General features: G+C 37.5%; 5 protein-coding genes across 11 annotated transcripts; 1 reads left to right on the top strand and 4 right to left on the bottom strand.

Annotated features, from left to right (window-relative positions):
- Positions 10,549-12,508, bottom strand: LOC18770739. Its single transcript, XM_007203345.2, has 2 exons — positions 11,168-12,508; positions 10,549-10,656 (listed from the first exon to the last, which is right to left on the bottom strand). The coding sequence occupies exons 1-2, from the start codon at positions 12,428-12,430 to the stop codon at positions 10,573-10,575; spliced, it is 1,347 nt and encodes a 448-aa protein (XP_007203407.2). The 5' UTR covers positions 12,431-12,508; the 3' UTR covers positions 10,549-10,572.
- LOC18771156 lies at positions 13,048-15,387 on the top strand. Its single transcript, XM_020568971.1, has 3 exons — positions 13,048-13,061; positions 13,765-14,229; positions 14,313-15,387. The coding sequence occupies exons 1-3, from the start codon at positions 13,048-13,050 to the stop codon at positions 15,385-15,387; spliced, it is 1,554 nt and encodes a 517-aa protein (XP_020424560.1).
- On the bottom strand, positions 17,568-19,495 carry LOC18770382 (probable disease resistance protein At5g45490). Its single transcript, XM_007204068.2, has 2 exons — positions 19,072-19,495; positions 17,568-18,969 (listed from the first exon to the last, which is right to left on the bottom strand). The coding sequence occupies exon 2, from the start codon at positions 18,938-18,940 to the stop codon at positions 17,789-17,791; it is 1,152 nt and encodes a 383-aa protein (XP_007204130.1). The 5' UTR covers positions 18,941-18,969; positions 19,072-19,495; the 3' UTR covers positions 17,568-17,788.
- On the bottom strand, positions 20,129-26,082 carry LOC18770594 (disease resistance RPP13-like protein 4). Of its 7 annotated transcripts, none has more exons than XM_020567965.1 (4): positions 26,065-26,082; positions 25,723-25,853; positions 23,006-25,644; positions 20,129-22,566 (listed from the first exon to the last, which is right to left on the bottom strand). In XM_020567965.1, exon 4 carries the CDS (start codon positions 22,563-22,565, stop codon positions 20,463-20,465), a length of 2,103 nt encoding a protein of 700 aa, XP_020423554.1. In that variant the 5' UTR covers position 22,566; positions 23,006-25,644; positions 25,723-25,853; positions 26,065-26,082; the 3' UTR covers positions 20,129-20,462. The 7 variants fall into 7 exon arrangements, with proteins under 7 accessions (XP_020423554.1, XP_020423557.1, XP_020423553.1 ...); XM_020567968.1 differs by lacking the exon at positions 26,065-26,082 and having other exon boundaries at positions 23,006-25,374; positions 25,496-25,644; positions 25,723-25,929; XM_020567964.1 differs by lacking the exon at positions 26,065-26,082 and having other exon boundaries at positions 23,006-23,378; positions 23,449-25,644; positions 25,723-25,917.
- LOC18771880 (probable disease resistance protein At5g45440) lies at positions 24,433-25,581 on the bottom strand. The gene has a single exon (XM_007203500.2). The coding sequence runs from the start codon at positions 25,579-25,581 to the stop codon at positions 24,433-24,435; it is 1,149 nt and encodes a 382-aa protein (XP_007203562.2).

Below are 27,106 nucleotides of genomic sequence, written 5' to 3'. Positions count from 1 at the left end.
TACACACTTGTTCTATCCGTTACATGCAAATTCATATTCAATGAGTAAAGTCCTTGTCAAGCCTTGCCTGGTACAAATATATATGTATTCTACGAAGTTATGCAATTTAGTTTAGTTTTGGAAGGGATTAAATTTGGTGTTTAATAGTCGAGCTAGCTGCACATTTCTGCATGTCATTTGCTTGAGGGAGAACAAAGCACAAGTAAGAGAGCAAATTTCGAGACCGTATTGTTTAAGCACGTTTGAAAATTGGGTTTTTGATTACCAACTTCTTGTTTAAAGTAGTCTTCCACTTGTTTCCTGGCTAGACGCAACTGTTGAAGAGGTTGCTTCTGACATTAATCATCCTTAAGATTCATGTTGACTAATATAATCATAATTTAGTCTTATATACTTAAGTTAACATCAACACAAAGATTTGCTTCCTACGGCATTCATCCTACGTACAAGTTGTGCAAAGTTACGAAATAATGCACATTTATCAGTTTCAACCACAATATTCTTATAGATGCCAACTGATGCCATGATGGTTACATATATCTTATATGTGGGTTGGAGACAGTTTAATTCAAGTTATCTGACGTACTCGGGATACTTGTAATCACTTGTAAACCATACGCATTAGATAAATTTCGATATATTCACAACTATTGTAGATATTCAAAGCTATTACTATTGAGTTTACAGCTCACCACTTCGAGTTTGAGATGGTCTTTAAATTCCTCGCTTAAGTCTTGGCATTGAAATAATCAAAATGAATTTATCACCAATATTGGAAAGAGCTAGGTAACATCACAATATAATAAGTCAACATCAACAGCGCAAGAGGTCCCAGCGTTGCACAAAAGTTTGGTAGCACAAATGTAAGATTGAAATGAAAGGCCTTGCTGGCTTCAAACTAGTTTTATTATAGGACATGTATAAAGACAGTGGGAGGTACAAGTTATCCCACTTTTTGTCCAGAGAAGGACTATGTGACTTTGAGTACGTACTTAATATTCGAAAAGATAAAAAAAAAAAATTGAAAAGAATGACGAGTACTAGACAGAATTCTTTGTGCGTTTTTTTGGAAGTGGAAATTAGTGTATAAAATAATGTTCATGTTAATACAAAAATATACTCGTAAAAATTATATACAAACAATGCTTTGTTCTTTTAATTTTCTCGCACTCTCCTAGTCTTCTTATACTAATTATGTTTTTGTCTTGTATTTGGGTGGACCGTGGACTAGGCCCAACCTGCTTATACTATTTTAATTTAAAAAAAACACACAAATTCAATATGTAAATATAATGCTAAATTGTCTCATAACAATCTATTTTTCACGTGAATATAATCCTAATTTGCTAATCCAACGAATTCAACATTTGTTTAAGAAAGTGACATGCATGCCAACGAGGTCTATATATAGCCTAATAAATGATCTTAGATTCAAACTTCTATCTCTATAACATCTCGGTAGTATGTGCTTGTATTTAAAAAAAAAAAATAGAATGCGACATGCATGAGTCCAATAATGGAGGAGCAAAGCAGCAATATTCCCCATCAATTAGAGGATGCCCCGTCATTAGGTAAGTTTCTTTTTTTTCTTTGTGAAATTGAAAAGTCTCATGGTCTTCCATTATTGGTCCATGGTATGGTAAATGAGTATCTCATGCCCCCCATTCAAAAGTTCAAATGTAGTTCGGACCAATTATATTAATACTTATAATCTGACCCAATAACATCATAATACACAGATGTGAGTTAGATCAGTTGGCCAAGATAGTGTGTTCGTCTTTTCACCAGAATTCAATCTCTATCCCCATATATTAGAATAATTTAGCATATTGCATTGTTAAAAGAAATTAAAAAAAAAAAAAACATAGCACAGGTGCAATTTATTTTGACCAAACATTATTCAGGAGTATTTATTATTTGGTTTAGAGACTTTCTTAGGGTTCTGAAATTGCAACCAATTGCGTCTGGACCATTAGAGATGTGTGGCAAAAGAGATTCTTGGGACAATGATGGAGACCCCTACAGCCAAATCCTTTTCAACAGAGCCAAAGAAGACTCAATTATCTCTCTAACCTGGTTTTGACATCTCAGTCAAGCAATTTAACCTAAAAGTTACAGACAAGAAAACAAGATAAAATACCAAAATTTCAAATTAGTGAGTTCCGGTTTACAACATTTAGCTTAGCAGTAATTTTCTTCACAGCCCGAGTCACCAACACGCTGTGCCGTACTAGAGTAAGAAATAAGTGGTCCTATATTTTATTTTTATGGTAGGCCTAACGTATTAGCTACTTATTAAAAGAATGTTCGCAGAATGATGTGACAATATTTATTCACTCAATTTTTTGACAAAAATAATTGGATTTTATTAGATAATGAAATTGTCTGTAGGATGACTAAAAATGTCTAGAGGGGGTGAATATGCCAATTTAAGATTATAATTAAATAAATAAAAATAAACTTTGATAGCAGAATTGATATGGCTTATTAATCCTGAAACGTGTTGAACATAAAATAAAGAGACGCACAGAGAACTATTTTATGTGGTAAAACCCCACTTCTGGGGAATATTCATGGGATTCCTCAGTCCAACACAAATCCACTATAGAACGATGATTACAAGAAGTATTCACACACTTATCCTAGACACATTCTAGATAATATTTACTGACTTCTTCGTAACTCAACTTCTGTCACGGGATGATCTTCGACACTCCTTATGTTGAAGGCAATACTAGTCACGATTGCTTCAAGCTCGCCATAGGAAAATTGCCACCACGGTCTTGGTGCCCTCAACCGTATGAGTCACAGAATAATGCAAATGAATGCAATATGAATGATTAAAGTGTTTGATAAATCACAAAATAAACATGAAACACTTGATGATTTATCTCAAATATAATCACAACAACTTTTCTTAGAATACTATATGCTCAAAAAACAAATATGTCAAAAGCCATAGATAAGAAAAGAGAGGCATCCCTCTTTTATGCAAAACGTGTTCTCTCTAGTTAGAGAGAAGCACAAGAGTCCACCAATCCTATTCACTCATCACAATCAAATTTGGTCCAATATGGACTCTAACTAACAGACGTAAAAACATGACCACATATCCTATTGAATTATGCCTATCAAATATAATTCAATATGAGCTCTAGTGAAGGACGTCAAAATAGGAGACGACTAATACTTTTCAATAATGAATATCAATTTTGATTCAACATGGACTCTGAGTGATGATGCCAAACAACCACTCGTTTACGGAGAAACAAATATCTCCTAAAATAAGTTAATTAAATCAAAATAGAGTCCAACCAGGAAAGTAAACTCAAGAGATAAATTCTAGGGAGACTTTAGAAAAGCCCAAAGGAGAGAGAAAAATTTTAAAAGAAGCCGAAATGGACAAAATTGCCCTTATTTATTTTTTGATTTCCTAAGGAATCCTTTACATTTGCATGTCTTTAGTTTGAAAGTTGAGAGGTTTTTCTGTCTTTTTTGAAAAAGCTTTGGCTTTTTCCAAAAGTAAAAGTTTTTTTATGGGTAAAACCTAAATTTACTTAAATTCTAATCCTATTAAAAATAGGGCTAAAATAAAAGTGCTTGAGTGAAAATAACTGCAACTAGGAATCCTATAATGAATGCATGATTATATCATGATTTACCTGGAATCAAGTTCCTTATATCGATCAAGGCATGCTTCGAAAAACTAGAATTGAATGTTTTGCACCAAAACTTCTAGTAAAACATATTCACACACTAATTCCCAACCTATGCTAGAGTCTAGGAAATGATAATACAATTTTCATACTAACAGATAATCATAGTATTACATGGAGAAGAGCATGTAAGGAGTGGCTTCGTTAAAACCTCTCTGAGGAAAACCCAATGGACAAAAATCCCAGAGGAGAAAAGGGTACCACACATGCCTAGACTACAAGAGAGTCAAACATCATAGCAAACAGGGGAGTCCGCAAGCAGACAATCCTGTAACCAAGGAGGGGGATCATAGAGCCAAAATGCTAAATCATCCTGACCAAGACTGAATCTAGTAAGACGATTGGCAACCCCATTAGCGGTACGAGGAACAAAGTTGGCCGAGTAGGAGTGGAACGAGGCTAGGAGCCATCTAATGTCATCAACGAGAGGCCCTTCTGCGGCATAACAAGGGTCATCCTGGAGGAGCAGTTGGATGACAGTCAATGAATCAGACTCAATAATGATAGGGGTAAAGGATGCATCCACCTCAAAAGAAATGCCAATCTTAAAAGCATACAACTCAGTAGCCAGGACTGAAAATAAACTAGGAGCGCGCATCGCTATTTCCCCACAAAGACTGCCATAGGAGTCTTTGACTACTACACCAACTCTTCACAAGCCAGAGTTTGAACTAAGAGCACCATCAACATTAAGCTTAAAGTGACTAGGAGGAGGAGGTTGCCATCGTTTATCGAGAAGGGGCACAGAAGACTGCCTACGATGGATTAATAAAATCTCCTGATACTCAGCATCATGGTTTTTGCACCAAAGACTATTTGTTTAGGGGACAAAATAGGAGAACCAAACAGTGCCGCATTACGAGCATTCCATATAAGGACCAGAGAATAATAGTAAACAAAGAATGCTGGGAGCTAGGAAGGATATCCCGTACTGCTAACAGCCAATTAGCGGAATCATAGCTAGGTAGAGCAACGAAAAGCGGAGTCCAACCCGATATGCTCAAAACTATGGAGCTTATCGTACAATCGTGAAAGGCATGCTAAGCAGTTTCAACCTGGCACATGAAATGAAAAAAAAAGATTTTCTTAGGAAATTTTCCGCCTATAGAGCACTTCACGGGTAGGAATAGCATTGTGGCCCAGATGCCATAAAAAGTGTTGCATTTTGGGTGAAAGTTTAAGCTTCCACAAATGTTTGCATAGCTTTTGAGATGAAGAAGAGGAAGACAAAGAGGCCGTCTGAGATTGAAGTTCCAAAGCTGCCCAATATCCATTGTTAACCATATATACTCACCATTACGAGTAAAGTACCAAATACGGCGGTCCCCAATATCACAACTCAGAGAAATAGACATAATAAGCTCAACTTCAGGGAATGTAAATAAAAGGTAGACCTCAAAAACATTCCAAAGACCTGTAGCAGTAATAAGGGCACTAACTTTGGAGTACGTAGGGAGATAAGGAAGGGAATGAACAATAAAAGTGAGGTAATGAGGGACCCACGTAGGGGTGGCAATTTCGGACATGACCCGATACACGACTCGAAACCCGCACGATAAAAAAACAGGTCAATATCGGGTCAATTCGTTCTGACCCGTTTAATAAACGGGTGGTTTTCGGGTCAACCAACTAACTCGCTATAATACCTATCTAATCCGTTTATTAAACGGGTCGTGTCAACCAGTGTACAACCAGCTAACCCGCTAAAAAATAAAGACAAATGGAGACTTCAGCACACACACAAGGGGTTTCGAACCCCTACCATCCTCATTTCTCTCAAACATCTTATCCACCATGTCTCTTTTTTTTTTCTTTTTTTTCCTTCTTTCTTCTCCTCTTTTTTTTTTTTTTTCTCTCTTTTCCTTTCCTCTTCTCTCCTTTTTTTTTCTTTCTTTTTTTTCCTTCTCTTTAGTTTTCTCTCATCTCTCATTTTTCTTTCTTTCTTTCCTTCAATCTCCTCTGCTCTCTCTCTCTCTCTCTCTCTCTCTCTCTCTCTCTCTCTCTATTTTTTTTATTTTCCTTCTCTCTTCTCTCATGTCTTTATCTTTTTTCTTTCTTTTTCTTATATTTTCTCTACTCTTTTTGTTTTTTTTAATTAAAATTTTTTCTGTTGTGAGTTTTGTAACATGCATGTTATTCTTTATGAATCCGTTACACGACTCGAAACCCGCATGATAAAAGACGACCTGAACCCGACACGACACGTTTATTAAATAGGTTAGGTTCGGGTTGAGCATTCTTGACACGTTTATTATTCCGACATGGCACGAAGTCGACACGACACGACCCATTGCCAGCCCTAGACCCACGGGTGGCCGTAGATTTTGACTAGCCGATCATCTCTAATTCGCCATCGAAGACTGCTAGATAGACGCTGAGCACAGAGAGCAAGATTAGCCATAGGAGATTCCCTACATTGCCACCCCTCTTGAATTATTTTTTCATAATCTTCATCAACTGTGCATTGTTCCTCGAACTGAAAACGACGTGGACTCTGATGATGCCAAACGTCATCTCTAGGCCATGCATCAGGAATGATGAAGATTGGTTGATAATCAAAAGTGTAGGTCGAGAGATGATATGTGGTATAATTACCCTGCTATTGAAGCAAGGCTATATTACAGAAACCCTTGTCTAAGCGCACTTGAACATTTGCGTCATCTCTGCGATTATTCGTCCAGGTAAAGGGGTGACCCATAAAATCAAATGGTAACAGATTACAGTCATCAACCACCTATTGAAATTGTTCAAGTCGATTGATTGATCGAATGTGAGGACCCTTTTCTTCATCCACAACTAGATTCTCATTGAAGTCGCCACAACACAACCATGGACTAAAACCCACCTGACTAAATCAGCGGAGAAGCTCCCAAGAATGAATCCGCTGGCTAGGGTCAGGATGACCATAGAATCCAATTATTCGAGTAACAAAGGAATTGGGGAAAGTAACACTAACGTCAATATGTCCTGGAGAGGAAGAGAGCAGCACAACCTGCAAACCAACCTTCCAAAGAAAACAGAGACCCCTAGATAACCCTTCACGAGGAACACACAGGACGCCTCCCACACCAAGCCTTTGGAGTAAACCACCCATTTGGACAGCAGTCATAAGAGTCTCAGTAAGGCAAACAATGTCTGGTTTCTTGTCTTGGTGAAGGTTTTTGAGGTCACAGAACGTACGGCTGTTGCCAAGCCCCCGCACGTTCCAGATTAACATAGACATAGAAAGAACTAAAAGATGGATCCACTATAACCACTGATCTAAGCAGGAGAGAGGATGCCGTACCACTAGAGCAAGAAAACCATAACAACATAACAAATCAATCATAGAAACATTACGGCGCTGAGTCGCCTAGGAGACTACCAACAGAAATCCAGAATCGAAACAAATAGCAACAAAGCAGGCAATGTGAGGAGGGCACGAGGGCAAAGAGCCCTAAACACAGCCTTGTGAGCGAGCGGGAATAGACCATACTATAGTCGAGACCCAATTGACCATGACGATGGCTTGAGGCGACTAATCCGAAGGAAATAAAGGGGCGAGCAGCGGGGAGAAGCCAAGTTATTGGGGTTAGTAGCTGGATGACAAGAGAAGACGATGACGATGACAACCCAGGCGCAGAGAGAATGACGGCAATGGAGCACGAGATGATGGCGGCGAAACGCAAAGGGAAACCTTAGATATGACGCAAGGCTCTCCTCGCGCAGTGAGAGAGTGACCCAACATTTATTTACTCAATTATGAACTCATTCTTCAAGCATGCGTTATGTGAGTTGGTTAGTGCCATATGTCCAACTGTTTCACTTGAATTCAATTTCCCTATCCCGTAGATTAGAGTACGCTATACTGTTACTTATGCGTGTTACTAACATAAATTATGAACTTGAACTTTTATTATTCCTAAGAAGTAAACACTCAAACATTGTTTGAGGAATAAATATATTTTGAATGACTTATATCTAAATAACAAACTCTTTTTTATTTTGTTTTGTTTTATTCTGGCCTCGACGGTTTCATTAGATATTTTATTATTAGAAGCCCTCTGTTTTTCGATTCCAATTCTTTCACCACAGCGAACCCCAGTTACATTAAACATGATACATTTTTTAGTTATAGGAAGAACCCAAGTACTCTATTTCGGATCCAAAAAACAGCTCTTAGAGATCTTTTCTTCCTTTTGGAAGACCAGCCACAAAGGATATCTTACTTCTTTTGGTTTGTTAAGGTTCTCACAAATCCATACTGTTAGTTTCTTTTTTCTGGTATATACTAGAATTATTAATCATAAAACAGAAAAAATGTGAGACATATTTTTAAAAGCTCTATGGGTTGCATTTCTTGAGCACATGTATAACCTTGGCTCTTCAATTGATTCGCAAGAGAAAGGTTTGCTCTGGCTGGCCAGGGCAGAGCAGAGGTCAGTGTATCATTGTCAAAATACATAATATACACATGTAGGACACACTGGAAGGCCCCAACACTTAGCCATTTGGGAGGCTGTTTACGCACTGAGATGATAAAATTCAATTCAATATATCATGGAGGGGCTTTGAGGGCCTGCCAATCAGCTATCAAACTCGTGTAAAATCATATATTAAAAGCCTGAGGCCAATAATATTATTGGGTTTCTTTTTTCTTTCTGGCTAACATTTATATATGCAACCGTAGTATATAATCCAAGTATTTAATATTTCATATGGAGCTAAAGCTACCATCCGGCAGAAGGTACAAATATTATTAATTACAAATTGGGAGCTTCCAAAAGGTTGGCTTACAGCCAGGCTGTGGTGCACATCACAAACAGTAGCTGAGAGATTGAAACCAAAACCTGTCAATGGTGAAAACCACAATGATTCGAGACAAATTTCAGCTTTGGCTACAGATTATGGAGCCTATAAAAAAAAATAAAAAATAAATTATACAAGCGGTATTGGGAGAGAAAAAAGGAGAATCAAACATAGGACTTTGAATGTAAGGATAAATACTCTTAACCACTTGAGCCTTTAAACTAAGAATAGATTGCTGCGTTGAAAGTGTTTGATTTTGATTTTAGATTTCTGAGAAGCAAATATTGAATAATTTTTTGGAACAAGATGATGATGAGCATGATGAAGCCATTTGATGAACAAACAAGATGATATTGACATGTACAATTTGTATGCATCTGATTGGAGATTGCGGCTTACAGTCTGACTTTCATGCTCATGCAAAGCAAGATAAAAGAATGAGGCAAAATGGGAATAAAGATAAAGTAGGCGGTGTGTTAAATGCTTTAATTTAGTTGAGAGAGAGAAAGAGCCAAAGAGCTTCTATCTTCACTGGTTGAGTCATGAACCACCAGAGAAAAGTTAGAGCAGTGCCTGTCCAACAAATTTCTGAGTGTTTCTTTATAAGGCCATCTGGTTTAGTTAATGGTAGGATATAAAAACTGCTATATCAGCAAGAAAATGAAATCTGAACCAACTTTCATTGGGCAAAACTATATGTAGCTATCTACTGCTTTCAAGAAAATTGGGCCATTTCTACCATCCAATAAAATATTGTCAACTGTTTGGATTTCTTGCATCTTTAATCCAATTGCAAAATGATCAAAACCCAATCCAAGAAGTATTTGCAATGCAAGTCCCATGTACTTTCTGCTAACCTGCATAAACCAGACGATGCAAAAGTCAAATGGTAATGCTAGTGCAGTTCATTATTTATTTATAATAGCTTTTGTTTGCAATGTTAATTTGGAATTTGTTTCATCCTAACAATATGAACATCCAAGATCCAACTAAGAGAAAATTTTATATAATATTATTCCCTGCCGTCCTATTTTGCCTTTGATTTAATTATGTGTTATCTTCTCATCCACATCAGCAGAAAGATATGGAATTGAACACATTGGATGGCAAAAAGTTCTTGTCTAATTTCTTGACTTTCACCGTTGAGTGGTCCTGAGTCTATACATACATACCAATTCTAAGATATAGTTTATTGAGGGATCTTTCAAATAAGCTTATTTAAGGAGAGAATACCCTTGTAGGGCCCACTCCACATTATATTTCACTAATCCAAACTGTCTATTTTGTAGATATTCATTCAAAGGTCATCTCTACAAAAATAACTTGAATCCGATATCATTTGACCACTCAATTGAATTATTGAAATTTTAGTACTTTCTTGAAGTATGTTCATTGATTTTGTAGGACACAATTGGATGTCAAACGGTTTTCAATTTGTCTGATTTTTTGCAAGGATTATCTATGAATGTAGACTTAAAAATAAGCTTATATAGTTATTCTTTCATCCAGATGGCCACACGTTATTATCGTGCATGCATTGTAAATAAGGAGAAAAGCAGGATGGGAAGTAGAAAGTACATGGTGTCTGCTCACGATAATTTCAAAATGAAAGCTGCTGGGAAGAGTATAATGGAGAAGAAGACATTAAGCATAATTAACTATTGTGAGGCTTAGCACTGTGGAAAGACAAGTTTGATGAAATTGTTTACAATGTTTGGGAAATAAAGTAGGACAAGAATTTGCTCAGAGTGGTAACTTATGATGTAAATAACAATATTGTTATGTGACAGCTACAATCATTGTGTCCACATTTCCCTTTTTCTACTGGTTATTGGTGTCTGCATCATGAGTGCTATAAATATATATATATATATATATATATATATATATATATTCTGCACTGTAACCTTCAGGCCTCATTATCGGACCAAAAATTTGCTACAAACTAGAGGATTTTCTCAATAGAATATATGCCACTTCTGTTACTCTTGTGAAATCTTGGCTTAAAAATAAATTACAAGAAGAAAAGACTTTTCAGGATCTGAAGTTTTCTTATGCTTCTGGCTTTCTAAAAACTTAAGTTGGTGCTTCTTTCATACCCTGGATTGCAGCAACCAAAGAGACTCTGCCAGCATGAAGGGCTGGAAATTTCCTGCAAATGGTGAACACAACATAATGGTGGATGCTCTGTTACAGGCTCACAGCAAAATAATAACACAACTCTCTTCAAAAGACCTTATAGAATGAACTTGCTTGGTGTCGCAAAACTGTGCACTCTATTGATGAATATCCCAAACTGGTTTAGAACAAGGCCACAAGTTCCTATAACTAATCACAATTTAGAACTATCTAAACCAAATTTCTTGATGGACAAGGAACAACCAAATTAGTATTTTCCTGTTATTTTCTGAAATAATCAAGAAATTAAATCATACTAAGAAGTTGAGACATTCTTAACCAGTAGTTAATCAAGATAAACTATTTTTTTTTTGAGTTCCTAAACAGGACACTAAATTTGGAGATTCGTACACTATCTACAGCTGAAAAGTATGGCAGAGTGATAAACATATGATGAAAAATGAAAACATTAATATATACAGAACTTGAAACAGACCAAAATAAACAAGGAGCAATTGATGGCATCAAATTTGGTATCAACTTACTGTCTCTGATTTAGTACTCTGATTTCCGATCGTTGATCTCACCATTGTTTCACCAGCTTTTCTCTTCTCCTTTGGGCCAAATTCCTTTCTTTTAAGAGTGTCACCTTCAATCAACAATGCTTCATTCAGCCTACTTTCTGGTCCAGTTTTATTGGAATAATTAGTACCAGGTCCACTAACAAAACTGGGTTGTTTTGCTGGTTTTGAATTGCTCGAAATCTTGTCGGGGACAGTAGTACTATCGCTGTAGCTAAATGTTCCTCGAACATCAGAAGTACCCTTTGGACCTTGTTGATCACTTTCCTTCTTTGCTTGAATACTCTGACCATAAGGTGAATAAGACTTGGCCAAATCTATTGAAAAACACGCTTCGCTGAATTGATAACTTGGAGTCAAAGTCATGTCTTCAGAAATAGGAGTTGCTGGATCTTTTGGATTCGAAGAAGTGATGGCCATGCCTGCATCTGTTTGATCTGGTCCACCATGTCCAAGTTTGCTAACTCTAACATTGAAATTTTGTTTAGGAGAATATAATCTCTCATCCCAGCCAATACTTTTAAAGTTGCCCCTAGAAACTTTCTGCCTTACCAACTGCAACAGTTCATTGCCTTCAATATTGTAATTTTCTGCAACACTGATCCCAAAAGAAGATGCTGAAGAATGCTTAGTCTGCCTTGAAAACGTGCTGGTGGATAGCAGTGGAGTTCCATTTTGGGGAGGTTGAAGACCTGTCTGGTTAGAAATGGCACAAGAAATATGAGTATCAAACTCACAAATGAGACATCTATACAGCCACCCATCATAACCTGGCTCATTGCAGAGATCACAACATAAATCGAATGGGGGTGAAAATGACAATTTCAATGCATGAGGGTGGGATGGAATAGCAATGCAAATGGGCAGGCCTGAGCACAAGCCATGGAAGTAAAGGCCGCAATCGGCGCAATCATAGTAAAATCCGGTGACATGATTTCCGCAAGCCTGACAATTCAAGGGCCCTTTGGTGCTTGAAGGTGGAGAAGGATGGAGGTTCAGGTAGTGGCTTGGATGAGCCGGGTGACGCGTTTTTGGGGGCATGTTGTAGCACACTTGGTGCAGGAAAAATGAGCATGTTGGGCAGCTGTAGTAGTCCTTACCAGGCAGTATCATGAGATTGCAACCTGCACAAGTCTTGTTCTGTTTGGGAGGTGAATTGGTATGCTCCAACGGATGTTCATGGCTAAAGTGGTGAAACTTTAGCCCCTGGTTTTCCATTCTTTCCATTGTTAGTTTTGCTCCTTGAAGCTTGAAATTGAAATGTCCCTTTCTGGTTCTGGTATGAATTTAAGTTTTTGAGGCCTCAACAAGTTCTTGAAATATCCGCAATTGGACCTCCTGATCTTGAAGAACAATGGCATATTACATTTGCCTTGACAAGTGCCAAGGCTAAAGTTTAATATAGGAGCAGGATTCTTCTTCACCGATTGGACTGTTTAAGCAGTATTTGGCCGGCACATACAGTCCAATGCTTGTTTGCGTAGGCAGTAATTTGCTTCACTTTAATTCTAATTGGAGCTAGTATTTGTAAGCGAATCTAGAACATTTGCTTAATTGCTTAAGGATGGAAATTGATGAACTAATGATCGGGTCAGCAAATTGACCATAAACCTTAAAATTCACATATATTTTGGAACTCGGAATTTTTGAAATCTTGAGATACATTCTAATTCCAATATAATTTTATTTTAAAATTTTGTATTTCAAAACTTTCGGATATCAGAATTGATTTAGACTTGTCAAAATTGGAAATTTTCGAATTAGAATCCGCAGAATCTTAGAAAGATTGGGAGGAATACATTTATGAAATTTCCAATCCAACTTGCACCCCTACACTCAGCCTAATGGAAGATGGAAGGTTTCTTTACAGAATTCGTCGCATGAAATAAAAATAATTGTCTAATTACCAAGTTGAATACGTACAGTAGGCTTTATTAAAAGGATCCTATTTGGTTATTATTGGGCTTGAACCAAGTTAATAATTCTATTCCCAGACTTTCAATGGGGGCACACATTGCGGGCTTCTCTTATATTTGGGCCAATGTTACAGTGTTTTCATCTTGGGTCATTTAAAGAAGCTTGTGTATATAAGGTATGTGTCAAACTAAAGATACAGCAAACAATCCAAACAAGCTTGTGTATAAGGTATTGAAAAGAAATGGATCTTTTCCTTTCTTCGTTCACTAGACTATATATATATATATATATATATATATATATATATATATATATATCTGTTAGCTAAAGATACAACAAATTCTATCTATTTATATGTGTGTGTATGTGTGTATCTCTATCTTTATCTTTTAGTATTACATTTCCATATGGTCATAAATTTATATTGATATTTCTGTGAGAGAGAGAGAGAGAGAGAGAGAGAGAGAGAGAGAGAGAGAGAGAGAGAGAGAGAGAGAAGAAATGGAAATTACACATATTCACGACCATCCATTGATGTTCAAGGAAGAAGCGGAGCAAAACATTTATGGTGCAAGTCTTTTCTGCAATGTATGCGACGAGGCAGTCGTCGGCCCTTAGTACTCTTGCAACCAATGTCCCCGCAGCAGCAGCTTCATTGTTCATAAATCATGCACCGAGCTACCCGTTCAGATGCACCATCACCCCTTGCATGCAGAGCATCCACTCACTCTCATCAGAAATGCCCGAAATTATACTTGTAATGTCTGTAGGGAAAAGTTTTATGGCCCCACCTTGGCTACCTTCGCTTACTGTTGTTCCAAATCTGGATGTGACTTCATCCTCGACCTCAAGTGTGCCTCCACATGGCGCAAAGTCACTGAAAATCATTCCGGTGATCATCCCCACCAATTCAGCCTCTATAAGAAACCAAAACTGAAATTCGAGTGTGAGGCATGTGGCGAGGAGGGACGTTACTCCGTCTATATCTGTAGAAGCTCTGGGTCCATAAGAACTGCACTTCATTACCGGGCCACCTCAAAACAAGAGCGCACCCACACCTTCTCATGCTTAGATGGTCCCTTGATGGCATTATTAAAATCCGCCAGGAAGTGTGTAACCTATGTTATGAGAACATGTATGGAAGCGGCTGTTTCTATTATTGTGAGCCTTGCCATTACATTGCCCACAATAGATGCGCAGTTATGGTGGGCATTGATGACCTTGATGATGACGAGATGATTGAGGAGGCCTCGAATGCTGATCATCCCATTAATCCTGATGTGCAGGCACAACAGATCACCAATGAAGATCTACATAAACAGATAAAGCACTTTAGTCATCAACATTTGTTAACCCTCATCAGCGGTCATCATGAGGTAATTAAATATGACGGTGATGATAACAGTACACTTAATTGTGATGGTTGCACTGGACCCATTTCCCCCACGGATGCCTTTTATAGCTGCATGCAACAAGAAGAAGAAGAACAACGAAACTGTCATTTCTTTCTTCATACAAACTGTGCTCGATTACCCACAAAGACGCGTCATCGATTTCACCCAGAACACCTAGTCACACTTCTCTCAAAAGCGCCTTCTATTGATGGTGTGTTTAAGTGTGACATATGCAACACTTTCAGCCAAGGTTTTATCTACAATTATGAACAATGTTCCTTCTACCTTGACCTTCAATGCAATTTTCTTCCGGACTCGCTTAAACATGAGGCCCACGACCATTGCCTCATCCTAAACAAAGCATATTTGATGTGTTGTGTTGGTTGTGGTTGTCGACCAGATTTCCGCTTCAGTTGCATGTATCTAGGATCATGTGTGTTCTCTGTTTATTGTATTAAATGTGTCAAACTACCTCTTATCACTAGGCATAAATATGACAACCATCCTCTCAAGCTTACAGATGCTAGTGTTACAGACGATGATGAATATTATTGTGAAATTTGCGAAGGAGAAGGAGATCCAGAATATTGGTTCTACAGCTGTGAAGACTGTGACTTCAATTTCCATCCTGACTGTGTTCTGGGGAGGTATCCTCAAATCAAGTTAGGAAGCACATACAAGCTTGATGCTCACCCACACCCGGTCACCCTTGTTGATAAGATAAAGAGTGTCATTCCTAATGACAAGCGATACAAGGATATTAGTCCTTGCGTGGAGTGTCATGAACCTTGCGAAGGATTGGTGTATGAATGTTCAGAATGTAATATAAATATCCACCGAAACGGATGTTGCAACTTGCAAGAACAAGATTAGCGATGGACGGCGGCCGGCCAGCAAGACTTTAGATTTGTGCGAAAATAAAAAGTGGGTCTTTGTAACCATCTGTGTCTCAAATATATATAAATATATGTGATTAAAAAAATGTTATTTGTACTTGTATATACTTCACTATATCATATAACTAGTATGTTCATATGTGATTAAAAAGGATATTAGTCCAAAATGCTTGTTTTCATTGGCAGTAATTTGCTTCACGTTATTCTTGTTGAAACTAGTATGTTTATTATTCAATAATTACATTGAATTATCTTTAGAGAAATGCTAGCAACCTTCTCTCTAACCTTCTCTTTTGGACCTTCTCCCTTTTTTGCTTGACATGTGTCATTCTTCTTATACTTAAAACAATGTCATTAATATATTATACAAGTTAACTTTTGCTTTCCAAGTTTACCCTTATTAAATGTATTCAATTTATCCAAAAAAATTTCTAAAATTTCTAAAATTTCTTACCAAGTTTGCCGTAGCTTATGCCTCATTTAAGTTGAAACTCACCATTTCACTAGTTTTAGGTTTTTTAAAAAGTCTGAGCCATGTATAAGTCTGGCCCAAATTTTTATTAATAACTTGTAGGTCTTTTAAAAAAGTTTGGCCCAAATGTTTTTTAATAAAACCTTTTAGTCTATACCCAGTGATATATTTAACTAATATATTAGTACAATAGTAATTTATAAAAATTAATAAATATATTATTTTAATTTTCGTATACATGACGTACTCATATCCTAATTTTTGGAGAATTAAATAAATGTTCTATCTTTATGCTTTTTAGTTTTTTTTTTAATAAAAAAAATTTCAACACTTTTACCCTATGACCCCTTGGACCGAGAATCCTGGATCCGTCACTGCTCACGTGACCATTTTAACGGATATTTGGATGAAATTGACTAAAAACTAACAATGGGGGCTAAATTGGTGATAAAATTTAGTCATGTCCCGATCCGGAAATAAAGAATATTCCCAAATCAGGGCGCTTGAATTGAACGGAATAAAATAAAAATATTGAAAAATTGGTTAAAATACATTTCCCTTATAAATAAAAAGTAATAATCTTACAAGTGTACAATATATAAATAAAAGTTTATCACTATAAATAAAAGTTTATCACTCTTAACTAATCCAACTTCTCCGATTTAGTCATTGTCTTGCCCACTAATTGATCTGAAAAACAAAATATGTGAGGGATGAGCAAAAATCACCACTCAGTGAGTAAATTATGTAATATGCGAGTCAAACAATGCCATTTTACATACTCTAGAACATATAATAAAAGATATACAATCCAAATCATATCAAATCATTACTTCATATCTTGGTTATCCTTCACAAATTGTGCTAGCACGTGACCCCTATTTGCCTCACTACCCTATGTCCCCCATCTGGTAAATTTATCCTGTGGATACCCCGTCACTGAAGTTCTCATATTCTATGAGTAGTACGTATTTCACAACAACTCCCAATAATATATATTATGTAAAATATTGCACAAATTCGACATGCTTGACTTGAAAATAGAGAGAGATTTGTAAATAGAACAAATCCATGATTTTCACATTTATATCACAAAATAAGAACTTTTAGAACACATTACGTAACCCACTCACCATGATAATTATCAAATATTACAAGACAAACCCACACGTTCTTTATCTTGTTTATGTTTCTTCCTTCTCTCTCTCTCTCTCTCTCTCTCTCTCTCTCTCTCTCTCTCTCTCTCTCTCTCTCAAACACTACTTCGTGGTAAAAATCTATTCTAAAGAATTGAAATGAATGATTGAAGCAAGACTCTCTCTCTCTCTCTCAAACACTACTTCGTGGTAAAAATCTATTCTAAAGAATTGAAATGAATGATTGAAGCAAGAAAGGAGGGTATTTATAGGAGGCTATGGAAGTAACAAGCATATTAGAATCTTAAGAGAATAAATAACTCATTCCTTTCCACCAATGATATCATAAGGAAATATGTGACTTATTCATCTCCACCATTAATATCTTAGCACAACTTGTATGTCATAATGATTGATTAGCATCAATTTTAAGTTTATAGACGTGGAGGCTACAAGAATGTTGCCACCTCCAACTAAGGTAATAATTCCACCCAAGACCTAGATATAGATCTTCACAATAAATATTAAATAATAATTTCTTTAAATTAATAATATATATATTTATAAATTAAAAAAAAAAACAGGTCTTCACAAATTTACTTTAAGAGCTAAATTGGCTGAAAAAATAATTTAGAGTGTTACAACAATCATATTGTATTTTGCAACCAAATGGAGATAACCATAAAAACATCACCAAACTCAAGTAAGAAGACCAGTGCAATTAAAACAAACTAATGAAGATCAAATACAAATTCGGATAAATTAATCCGTCAGTCCGTCCGCATTGCCTGTCCCATCATTTTTGCTGCTAATGGAAGGCCACCGCATTTTAGTTTGATTTCCAACTTCAGATCATCCAAGTTTGAGGCATTCAATAGAGCCCGATCATCCTCAACCGTGTCCTTGAAAATTGCCCAGCAGATGTCGGGATCTGAAAGTGGCAAAAGGTGGTGTATATTTTTCTCCCCAACCATCATCTTTGCTACTTCTTCATTCCTGCTTGTAGCTATGACTCTTCCCCCATGGCCTTTTGGAAATCCAAATGCAAACCCATCATCCCATTTCTTATCACGGCTCAAACAAGAATCCAACTGTCCGTACCATGAATCGGTCTCCCTAGCATCATCAAGCACAATCAGATACCTCTTGCCCACCAATTGCTGGTAGAGAGCACACAGCAGTCCTTCGAGGCCATGCTTCTCATCGAAAATGGACTTCACCGTCTCCTTTCCAACTCCAAGGTACACCAACATTCTTTTGACAATTGCTACTTTCAGATCTTCACCTTCGTGGCCATCCGGGTCTCTGGCCATGCACACCCAGATCCTTGGAAGGAAGTTGTTTTTCACCTCTGGTTTGTTGAATACCAATTGGCAAAGTGTTGTTTTTCCTATCCCTTCCCTACCAACAAAGCCTATTGCCTTGAATCGATCTCGACTTTCTTGTTGGACAAGCAACTTTTCCATTGACAACACATCATCGTCAAATCCATACACCTTGGATGCATCCACTGAACGAGTTGACCACCTGAAAGGCTCCATGTCCTTTGAGCTAATACTTACAATTTGTTCATCAATGTTCTGATTCGATCCTCTATAACTGTTTCCTAGGATAGTCTTGAGTTCCTTTTTGATCTGTTTTAACTCCATTCTGATTCTGTTGATGGTCAGTAGCTCCTCAGGAGAGTAGAAACCGCGTTTCCTTGATAGAATCTGGCACTCAGTCAAAGCATTGTTGAGGTTGTATAGCTTGTCCCTGAGTGGTTGATCTACAAGCGAGGAGGATGACCTGAAAATTTCTTTAAGCACTGTTTTTATTGCTTGAAATTGGCTGTACCTGGGAATCTTGGAGATAATTTTGTCATTCCCGTCAAGACCATTCTCGAATTGTTCCATTAGATAATGTTCAATTTCTTGAGCCATAGCACTCTCTCTCTGCAACTCTCCTTTATCTGTACATTCAGATTCTAAGGGTTAGTTAAAAAAAAAATTCAGCTAGGCCCCTGGATTTCTCTTTAAAAGCACAAAATGTAGATAACAAGAAAGAGGAAAACCTGATGAATTCCAGAACCAAGCTGTGAAAAATACTGAGGAGAGTCATCTCACCAAGAAGAAGAGTTTGTTTTGTTGTTTCTAGACCATGGATTAGGGAAAGAATGAATTCTTAAGGAGCCAAACAATGTTCTTTATAAAAGAGAATGTGTCATTGTTACACTAGTATATCATGCTCAAAGTGTAGTGAACAAAACAAGTCATCTCGTTTTTCTTTTTCTTTTTCTTTTTCTTTTTTCTTTTAAAAGAGAATGTGTCATTGTTACACTAGTATATCATGCTTGTAAATATTCATTACTTGTAAAATGTGCTGATCAGCTTACATACATATGACCAATAAAACCAGAGCCTGGAACACACAGTTCTGTTCTTGGGACGTTGCTTATATTTTGGAAAATTGATGGTGGGGATTTGTGTCAGTTTGTAAGATATCTTGTAAATAAAGTTACTTTTATTTTCAGACGAAAGGAAAGCACTGATCTCAATCAAAATTCATGAAATTGTGTTTGACAGTATATATTGCCCCTTTGAACTTGCAATGTGTTTCTGGAAGAAAGAATCAAATCACTTGGTTAGAGAGTGCAAGAGAAGGTACAACAGGGAAGAGGAGAGAAGGGGAGGAGGAAGGAGCCTGAGGGTGGGGTAGTACTAGTAGATATGCCCTTGAAAAATGGTGCACATTAGGACATGGCATTACTTTGTAAGGAAAAAATAATGGGTTTCAACTTGCCCCATTTTTTCTTACTTCGTACGTAGTTGTTGGTCTACATCTGAACCGAACCGGCTAGGCTGTGTGAAAGATTGATTCTCAGATTTTCCAAAATGAGTAATTTCAGATGAATTGGATTTTTACAAACATAAAGGAAGAACTGTACGATGACTTCTTCAACAGATTGGGGTGTGTCAATAAAAGCTCCATTTTATTCACGTGTATAAAGTTTGCATATGAATATGAACAATGAAAGGGCTGAAAAAACCAAAATCACATTTTTTTGTTAGTGAAATCCCAATCACCAGACTCGAACTGAGGCACCAATTTGATTAAACCACATTGTCTACACATACGCGCTCGCGCAGACATGGTACGTGGAGTCCATCTTATATACATAATAAAGAAAAGAATAGTTTCCTCCAATAATAAAACATCACTCTTGCCAATAAGTTTCCATGAGATTTATTGTACACAAGTAAACCAAATCTCATGAGAAGACATATCACATAATTTTACAACCTCTTCTATGGAAAAGTAATTGAAAACAAAAAGAAAGACGTCTGAACAAAAAATTAGTGTATATTATTGGACAAACCTTGTTCAATATTGTGATCACTTGAGCTGAATGGTGTGAATGCATCATACCAAGATTTCCCGTAGCTTTGATTCCATTGTTCCATTTCAGGGTTTCAGCCATACTCCACTCTCATCGCATGGGAAGAAAGTGAGCCTAGGACATCTAAATTTCTCCAAGTAAATCAAGTCAGGAAATGAAACTGGGATTTCTTTCCAATCCATCTCTAGTTCACTCAAGAACTTCAATCGCAGTGTCTCAACTGCCCACTTGTCGTTCTCCTGAACTTCGCCAAGATTTCGGAGTTCTCCTCCTCTAATGTAGAGTTTCTTTAGGCTCTTAAGATTTCCAGGCCTCAACCAACTGGGTGCTGTCTTCTGAGGGTAGCACTGCAGGTCCAGTTTCTCTAGATTTAATTCCTGATTCAAGGTAGCAGCCGACCTAGGCGCCAAGGTAGCAGTCGACCTAAGCGCCCCTCTGAATGCTGGCAGTTTACTGAACGAATGATTTTTTGTGATAGTTGGTGGTGTTGCTGGCTGTGGTGCAGCATTGTGTTGAGTGCTTGTTGTCGTGGGTTGAGCAGCAACATTATCTGGCTGGCCTCTATCCTGAGTGGTGGCTTGGGGGGATAACCGTCCCCATTCTATCGTTAGCTTTCGAAGCCGTCCAAATTGTTGTAAAACAATGAGCTCATCTTCTAGGGGAAAATCCGCCCTACTTGTGTGGATTGACAATTTCCTCAACTTCTTCAGTGCTGACAAATCATGAAAAGTACATGAAGTAACATTCTTATCATGAACACCAACTACGAATCCTTTAAGAACTTGGAGTTCTGAAAGGAAGGCAATCCCCTTAGGCATGCGCTCCAGCAAGTAACACTCAGACATATCCAAGTGTGTGAGATTCTTAAGTGAGCCTATTGTCTCTGGAAGTAGCTCTAAATTCGGACATGCTCCAAGATCCAAGATCCTCAAACTAAGAAGCTTGCATACTGAATCAGGAAGTTTCATAATCGTAGATATTCCTTGCAGACTTAAAATTCTCAAATGGATCAACTCTCTTAAGAATTCAATGTCTTCTACTTCAATGTGATGCTTAGCCCTGCTGTGCCACCTTCCAAGATGAAGAACCTTCAGATTCCTCAACTTAGACCAGTCCACATTGGAAAAATCTGGATAAGACTCGTTCACATTGAATACAGTCTGCAGCATTTTTGGATCTAAATCATGTGGTCTATTTTCCATATTTTGATCTAAATCATGTGGTCTATTTGCCATATTTTGATCCAAATCATGTGGTTTATTTGCCATCTTCTCCATCAGATGACGAGAGCCCTTCACCCGATAAACCAAACAAGCCCGATAAGAATGCGATGAAAAATTGGCTGTGGGATTCCCTTTATCATCAAAATTAAAGAATCTCACCTCTTTGGCAATCACAATTACAGCAGAACGAATAAGATGGTCCATTTTAAAACTGTGCACAACCGATCTCCGTTTCTTATAAACAGGTTCAATGCAGCCCTTCTTGGTTAACTCTTGAAATATACCATCAGCAATTTCCTCCACTGTCTTTTCTCCATCAACAGGAGGGTTCACAAACCCTTCTCCAACCCACCAATGTACCAAAACCCTCTTCTTTATAGCCTCATTGGCAGGAATAGCAGCGAAACATAACAAACAGAGCTTTGTAATAACACTAAGACTATTATAAACAACCCGAAATTCTTTAAGAGCCGGGCTATCCTTAAACACCTTACTTAAATGTAAGTCAGGCAGGCCATCAGGCTCTTTGCCAATGTCGGGCAGAACCAAAGGGTTGTCCTTGTTCAACAGCAATTTGTGAGGAGACGGAATTAGGAGTTTTAGTTTCATGATTACCTTACTGTGCACCCGAAGCTTCTCCTCCAGAAATTTCTTAGCTTCGGACTCATGGATGGGAGTCTGTGTTGGGGCATGGAGACTGTGTTGCGGTTTTAGGAGAATCTCGAAAAGATCACTAGCCCTTTCTTCAAAATTCTCGAGTCCGGTCAAAGCGTGCGCAATGTAAATGAGGTCTTTGCATAGCATTTTGATTTGAGTAGCCATGTCCTTCTCATCGTCGGAGAGGGAGTCTCTGGCTTTGTTGAGGTGGTTAATCAGAGTGGGAATGATGTCTCCTCTGATGTTCCCAAAGCAGTTTTTGTTGGATTTGAGAGTAGACGCAGACATGCTTCAAGTAAACAAACGAAATCCAGAGTGAACATATGTCAAATGGAATTGAAATTTTGATTATTGTCAAATGGAATAATATAGAAAAATTTATAATAATGGAGAATCCAAAATATCATGATATCAAAGTATGCTTTAGTATAAAATAATATAATAAACTATGTCCTATATATAGGCTTGTTGCTTTGTACCTTGTACCTTGTCTTCCTCCATTCAAATAAAATTACTGTCAGTCTTTCAAAAGTTTTCTATTCATAGTTAAGCTATTGTCCTATACATTAAAACCAACCATTTCCTAAACCTCGTCATCCATAAATTAACAATTATACTGTCAACATGGTAGCGAGATATTTGCTTCTACAAACAGCAATAAATAATTCACTCATAGGGCATTTAGCACCAAAATTATCCACAAATAATAACAGAAGCAAACAACTTACTCTTGAGTTCAGGAGGCCTTGATGTTCTTCAAATTGTAACAGAATGTTCCAAATCCAATCACAGTGATTTAGAACCAACAAAATTAATAAATATACCTTTAAAAGCTAGCACGAAAGCATCAATTCTTTGCTGAGAGAGTGAGTTTTACTCCCTCTTTGTTGAGGCTGCTTTTCATGTGGGGCTTAGGACTGGTGGGGGCCTTCACCAATGATTGGATGAATGGATACTTGGGGAGGAAGATGTACATCAACTTTAAAGGACAATCATGGAAATATCATACAGAAGATATGCATCACTCTGTGGAAGATCTTTAATTTCAATACTCCTTCACCCATGTGTGAGTAGAGGAATGAACCAGAGAAGGCGTGTTACCTGTGAGATGAATATCGCATCAACGTATATGAGAAGAATCATAACTTGAGAATCTCGGTGAAAGGTGAACCTGGAAGCATCGGGCTTGCTTTCAAGAAAACCATAGGTGATGATGAAAGAGCTAAAGATGTGAAACCATGTGCATGGTGCTTGCTTTAAGCTGTAAGTCGCTTTGTGGAGTTTACAAATATATGAGGATGTACGATAAGGGTCAACGGAACCTGGTGGTCGAGTCATATACACTTCTTCACGATTCCAGGGAGGAAGCCATTTTTGACCTCTAACTAATGAGAAGGCCAACCATATGAGACTGAAATGGGGAGAACCATGTGAATGGATTTTGTCTCATGTAATGGTGAGGCATTTTGTAAATGTTCTCACCTGTTAGGATTTATCAGTTATGTGCTGTGCAGAGTATGGAAGCTGGAGGTGTTGACTGTAGAAAGTCCATGAATATATGGTTGACAAAGATTGCAGTATATGATCATGAACCCATCCTACATTCCAAACCAACTCTACCAGTAGCATGGAAAAGAGAGTTAAACACTTAAACTTGTTCAAAGTAGTTGGTATAAGTAAGATACCTTCCCTTTCAAGCATTTCCCAAGATTCTCAATTTATTATTTGAGTTTTACCCTTTAATTCAATTTAGAATTTGTCTAATTTCAACATTTGAAGCAAAACAAAAAACCTAAAAAATAATGCTAAATAAGGATCACAACCTACTGCTTTCAGTATGGAAGCAGAGCAATCAGTGTCAGTCAAATTAAGGTCTTTTTGGTGCTTTGTTTGAAGTCGCCAAAAGGGTTCAGCTTTTCAGTTTCCATATAAATCAGGCAAATTTTGCAAAGTACATGCTTTTCAACATTGGATATAAGTTAACTATGAAAAATTACAAACTCATTTAACATGAGTGCAGGATCAAAGTTGATCTCTTAATTATGATGATATATTTCTAGATTAATAGATCAAAACCTGATAGATTTCGAAAGCAAAATACAATTGGGAAGCATTAGATTACTATTATTGATACCTATGGATTCCACTGCGTGGATTACTTCGGAACTTGTTCATGCATTGCCTGTCCCATCATTTTTGCTGCTAATGGAAGGCCCCCACATTTTTGATTGATTTCCAACTTCAGATCTTCCAAGTCTGAAGGATAGAATAGAATCGGATCATTCTCAACTGCGTCTTCGAATATTTTCCAGCAGCTTTCAGGGTCTGAAAGCGGCAAAAGGCGATGTATATTTTCTTCTCCAACCATCATCTTTGCTAGTTCTTCATTCCTACTTGTGACTATGACTCTACCCCCATTCCCTTTTGGCAATCCGAATGCAAACCCATCGTCCCATTTCTTATCACTAGTCAGACAAGAATCCAACTTTCCGTACCATGTGTCGGTCTCCCTAGCATCATCAAGCACAATCAGATACCTCTTCCCCACCAATTGCAGGTGAAGAGCACATAGCAGTCCTTCGAGGCCACGCTTCTCATTAAAAATGAAACTGACCATTTTCTTTTCAACTCCAAGCTGCATCAACATTCTTTTCACAATTGCTAGTTTTGGATCCTCATTGTCATCCGGGTGTCTGGCCATACACACCCAGATCCTTGGAAGGAAGTTGTTTTTCACCTCTGGTTTGTTGAATATCAATTGGCAAAGTGTTGTTTTGCCTATCCCTTCCCTACCAACAATGCCTACTGCCTTGAACCGATCATGACTTTCTTTTTCAAGAAGCAACTTTTCCATTGACACCACATTATCATCAAATCCATAAACCTTGGAATCATCTACTACATGAGTAGTCCACCTCGAAATCCCTGTGTCCCGTGAGCTTGTCTCCGTGTCCTGTGAGCTTGAAACACCATTGTTAGGTTGTAGTTTATCTTTCGTAGCCTTGAGTTCCCTCTTGATCTTATTTAACTCCCTTCTGATTCTGTTAATGGTGAGTAGCTCCTCAGGAGAATTGAAACCGTGTTTTCTTGTTAGCATCTGGCACTCAGTGACAACATTGTTGAGGTAGTAAAGCTTGTCCCTGATGGATGAATCTACAGGGGAGAATGAGCTGAAAATGTCTACAAGCAAAGACTTTATTTCTTGAAATTGGTTGTACCTGGGAATTTTGGAGATACTTTTGTCTTTCCCATCAAGAACTTTCTTGAATTTTTCCATTAGATAATGTTCAATTTCTTGAGCCATAGTACTCTCTCTCTCTGCACCTCTCTGTTGTTTATTCAAACTTGTAACAGCAACTGCAGCTCTCTGCTGCACAAAACCCAGAGGTGAGGGTGTAAGAAGTACACAATTCTGAAGGATAAAGAAGAAAGACAGAGGAAAAACCTGATGGCTTCGGTGGACTGGAAACTGAAGAACCAAGCTGTGCAAAGGACTAGTGAGAGTCTGCTTTCCTGTTGATCTGGAACGACCACTTCTCAGCCAATCTCAGCCATTCTAGGAGTCAACTGTGAAGTCTATGTAAAATATCCCATAAATGAAATAAACTTTCTGAGGAAATATAATTGCAGCAGTGTTGTAAAATATCTTATAAATGAAATTGATTTTATTGTCATAAGTAAAAAATAAAAAAATATTCAAAGATCATTATGATTATTAAATTTTTTTCTTTAGAAAGCTATTAAATTTAATATATGAGAAAAGAATGAAACACACACTTGGGTTCACCTGCTAAACCGGTAACTGGTTCTCGTTCTTATTGCTATAGCATCATCAGCCACTTCTACATTCTCTCTCTCTCTCTCTCATCTTTTACTTTGAGTTCTGCAGTCTGCAGCCATGGCGCCAAGTACTTAACATCTATTGCTGATCCGTTTTTTCTGGTATGAAAACTCTACTCTGTTCTGTATATATTTTATTTGCCTTGTTTTGTCTCTCTAAGGTATAGATGAAGACTTTGGAAAATTAAATGAAATTACTTAATTTAACTAAAAAAGTCTGTCCTGTTTAATTATACAATATAACTTGTTGTTTGTTTGTTTGTTGCACCCATTGATGGAAAGAAGACAGAAAAATGGAAATTGAACATTTGATCAGTCACAAGCATCCACTGATGTTCAAGGAAGAGCAGAAAGAAAAACATGGTGGGCTGGCTTTTTGCTCAGGGTGTGCAGAACCTGTGATTGGCCCTAGCTACTGCTGCACCAAATACCCGGAATGCGACTTCATTGTCCATAAATCTGTTGGAATTAATGCACTTCCTTCATTTTCTAGAATATCTCTATTTATTGCAGCAGCTGCAGCTATCTTTAATTAATTTGATAGAGTTCCTATGCAATGTCTTTTAGGTTCTCTAGGAAGTATTCTCTAGAATATTCGTTCTCTTTTTAAAAAGCCTTTGAGCTTATCATTGTAAATAGAAGCTAAGTGAATCAGAATACAAAGAGCTCTGCTGAAGCAACTCATATTTCCAGCACCTCATATTCAATCACAAAACCAACCACTGGTATCAGAGCAGCGTTCGATCATATCTGGGCGTTGAAATCAATTCTAGAAGATGTCATCAGGAGCCAAAGAAGGTCCATCACTTTCCTACTCTATTCTCCCAATCTTTGGAGGTGGAAATTATGATTTCTGGAAGGTGAAGATGAGAACTATACTGTTGTCAGAAGGACTTTGGAGCTTCATTGAAAGGGGGCTTCAAGAACCAGAGGATCTAAGTCAGCTTCCAGCAGCAGAAAGAGAGAAGTTCGAAGCATAAGTCATGAAA

The sequence above is a fragment of the Prunus persica genome, chromosome G7 (genome assembly GCF_000346465.2).
Source record: "Prunus persica cultivar Lovell chromosome G7, Prunus_persica_NCBIv2, whole genome shotgun sequence".
Taxonomy (NCBI): Eukaryota; Viridiplantae; Streptophyta; class Magnoliopsida; order Rosales; family Rosaceae; genus Prunus; species Prunus persica.
The sequence above is the reverse complement of the archived record's forward strand: the minus strand, read 5'-3'. Positions and strand labels throughout refer to the sequence as shown.

Coding starts and splice junctions, on each gene's coding strand:
- LOC18771156 (XM_020568971.1), top strand. Junction 14,230..14,312: donor TTATTAAAATCCGCCAGGAA/GTGTGTAACCTA, acceptor TGCCCACAATAG/ATGCGCAGTTATGGTGGGCA.
- LOC18770382 (XM_007204068.2), bottom strand. CDS start 18,940: ATGGCTCAAGAAATTGAACATTATCTAATGGAACAATTCGAGAATGGT.
- LOC18770739 (XM_007203345.2), bottom strand. CDS start 12,430: ATGGAAAGAATGGAAAACCAGGGGCTAAAGTTTCACCACTTTAGCCAT. Junction 10,657..11,167: donor AGAGTACTAAATCAGAGACA/GTAAGTTGATAC, acceptor CACCATTTGCAG/GAAATTTCCAGCCCTTCATG.
- LOC18770594 (XM_020567965.1), bottom strand. CDS start 22,565: ATGTCTGCGTCTACTCTCAAATCCAACAAAAACTGCTTTGGGAACATC.
- LOC18771880 (XM_007203500.2), bottom strand. CDS start 25,581: ATGGCTCAAGAAATTGAACATTATCTAATGGAAAAATTCAAGAAAGTT.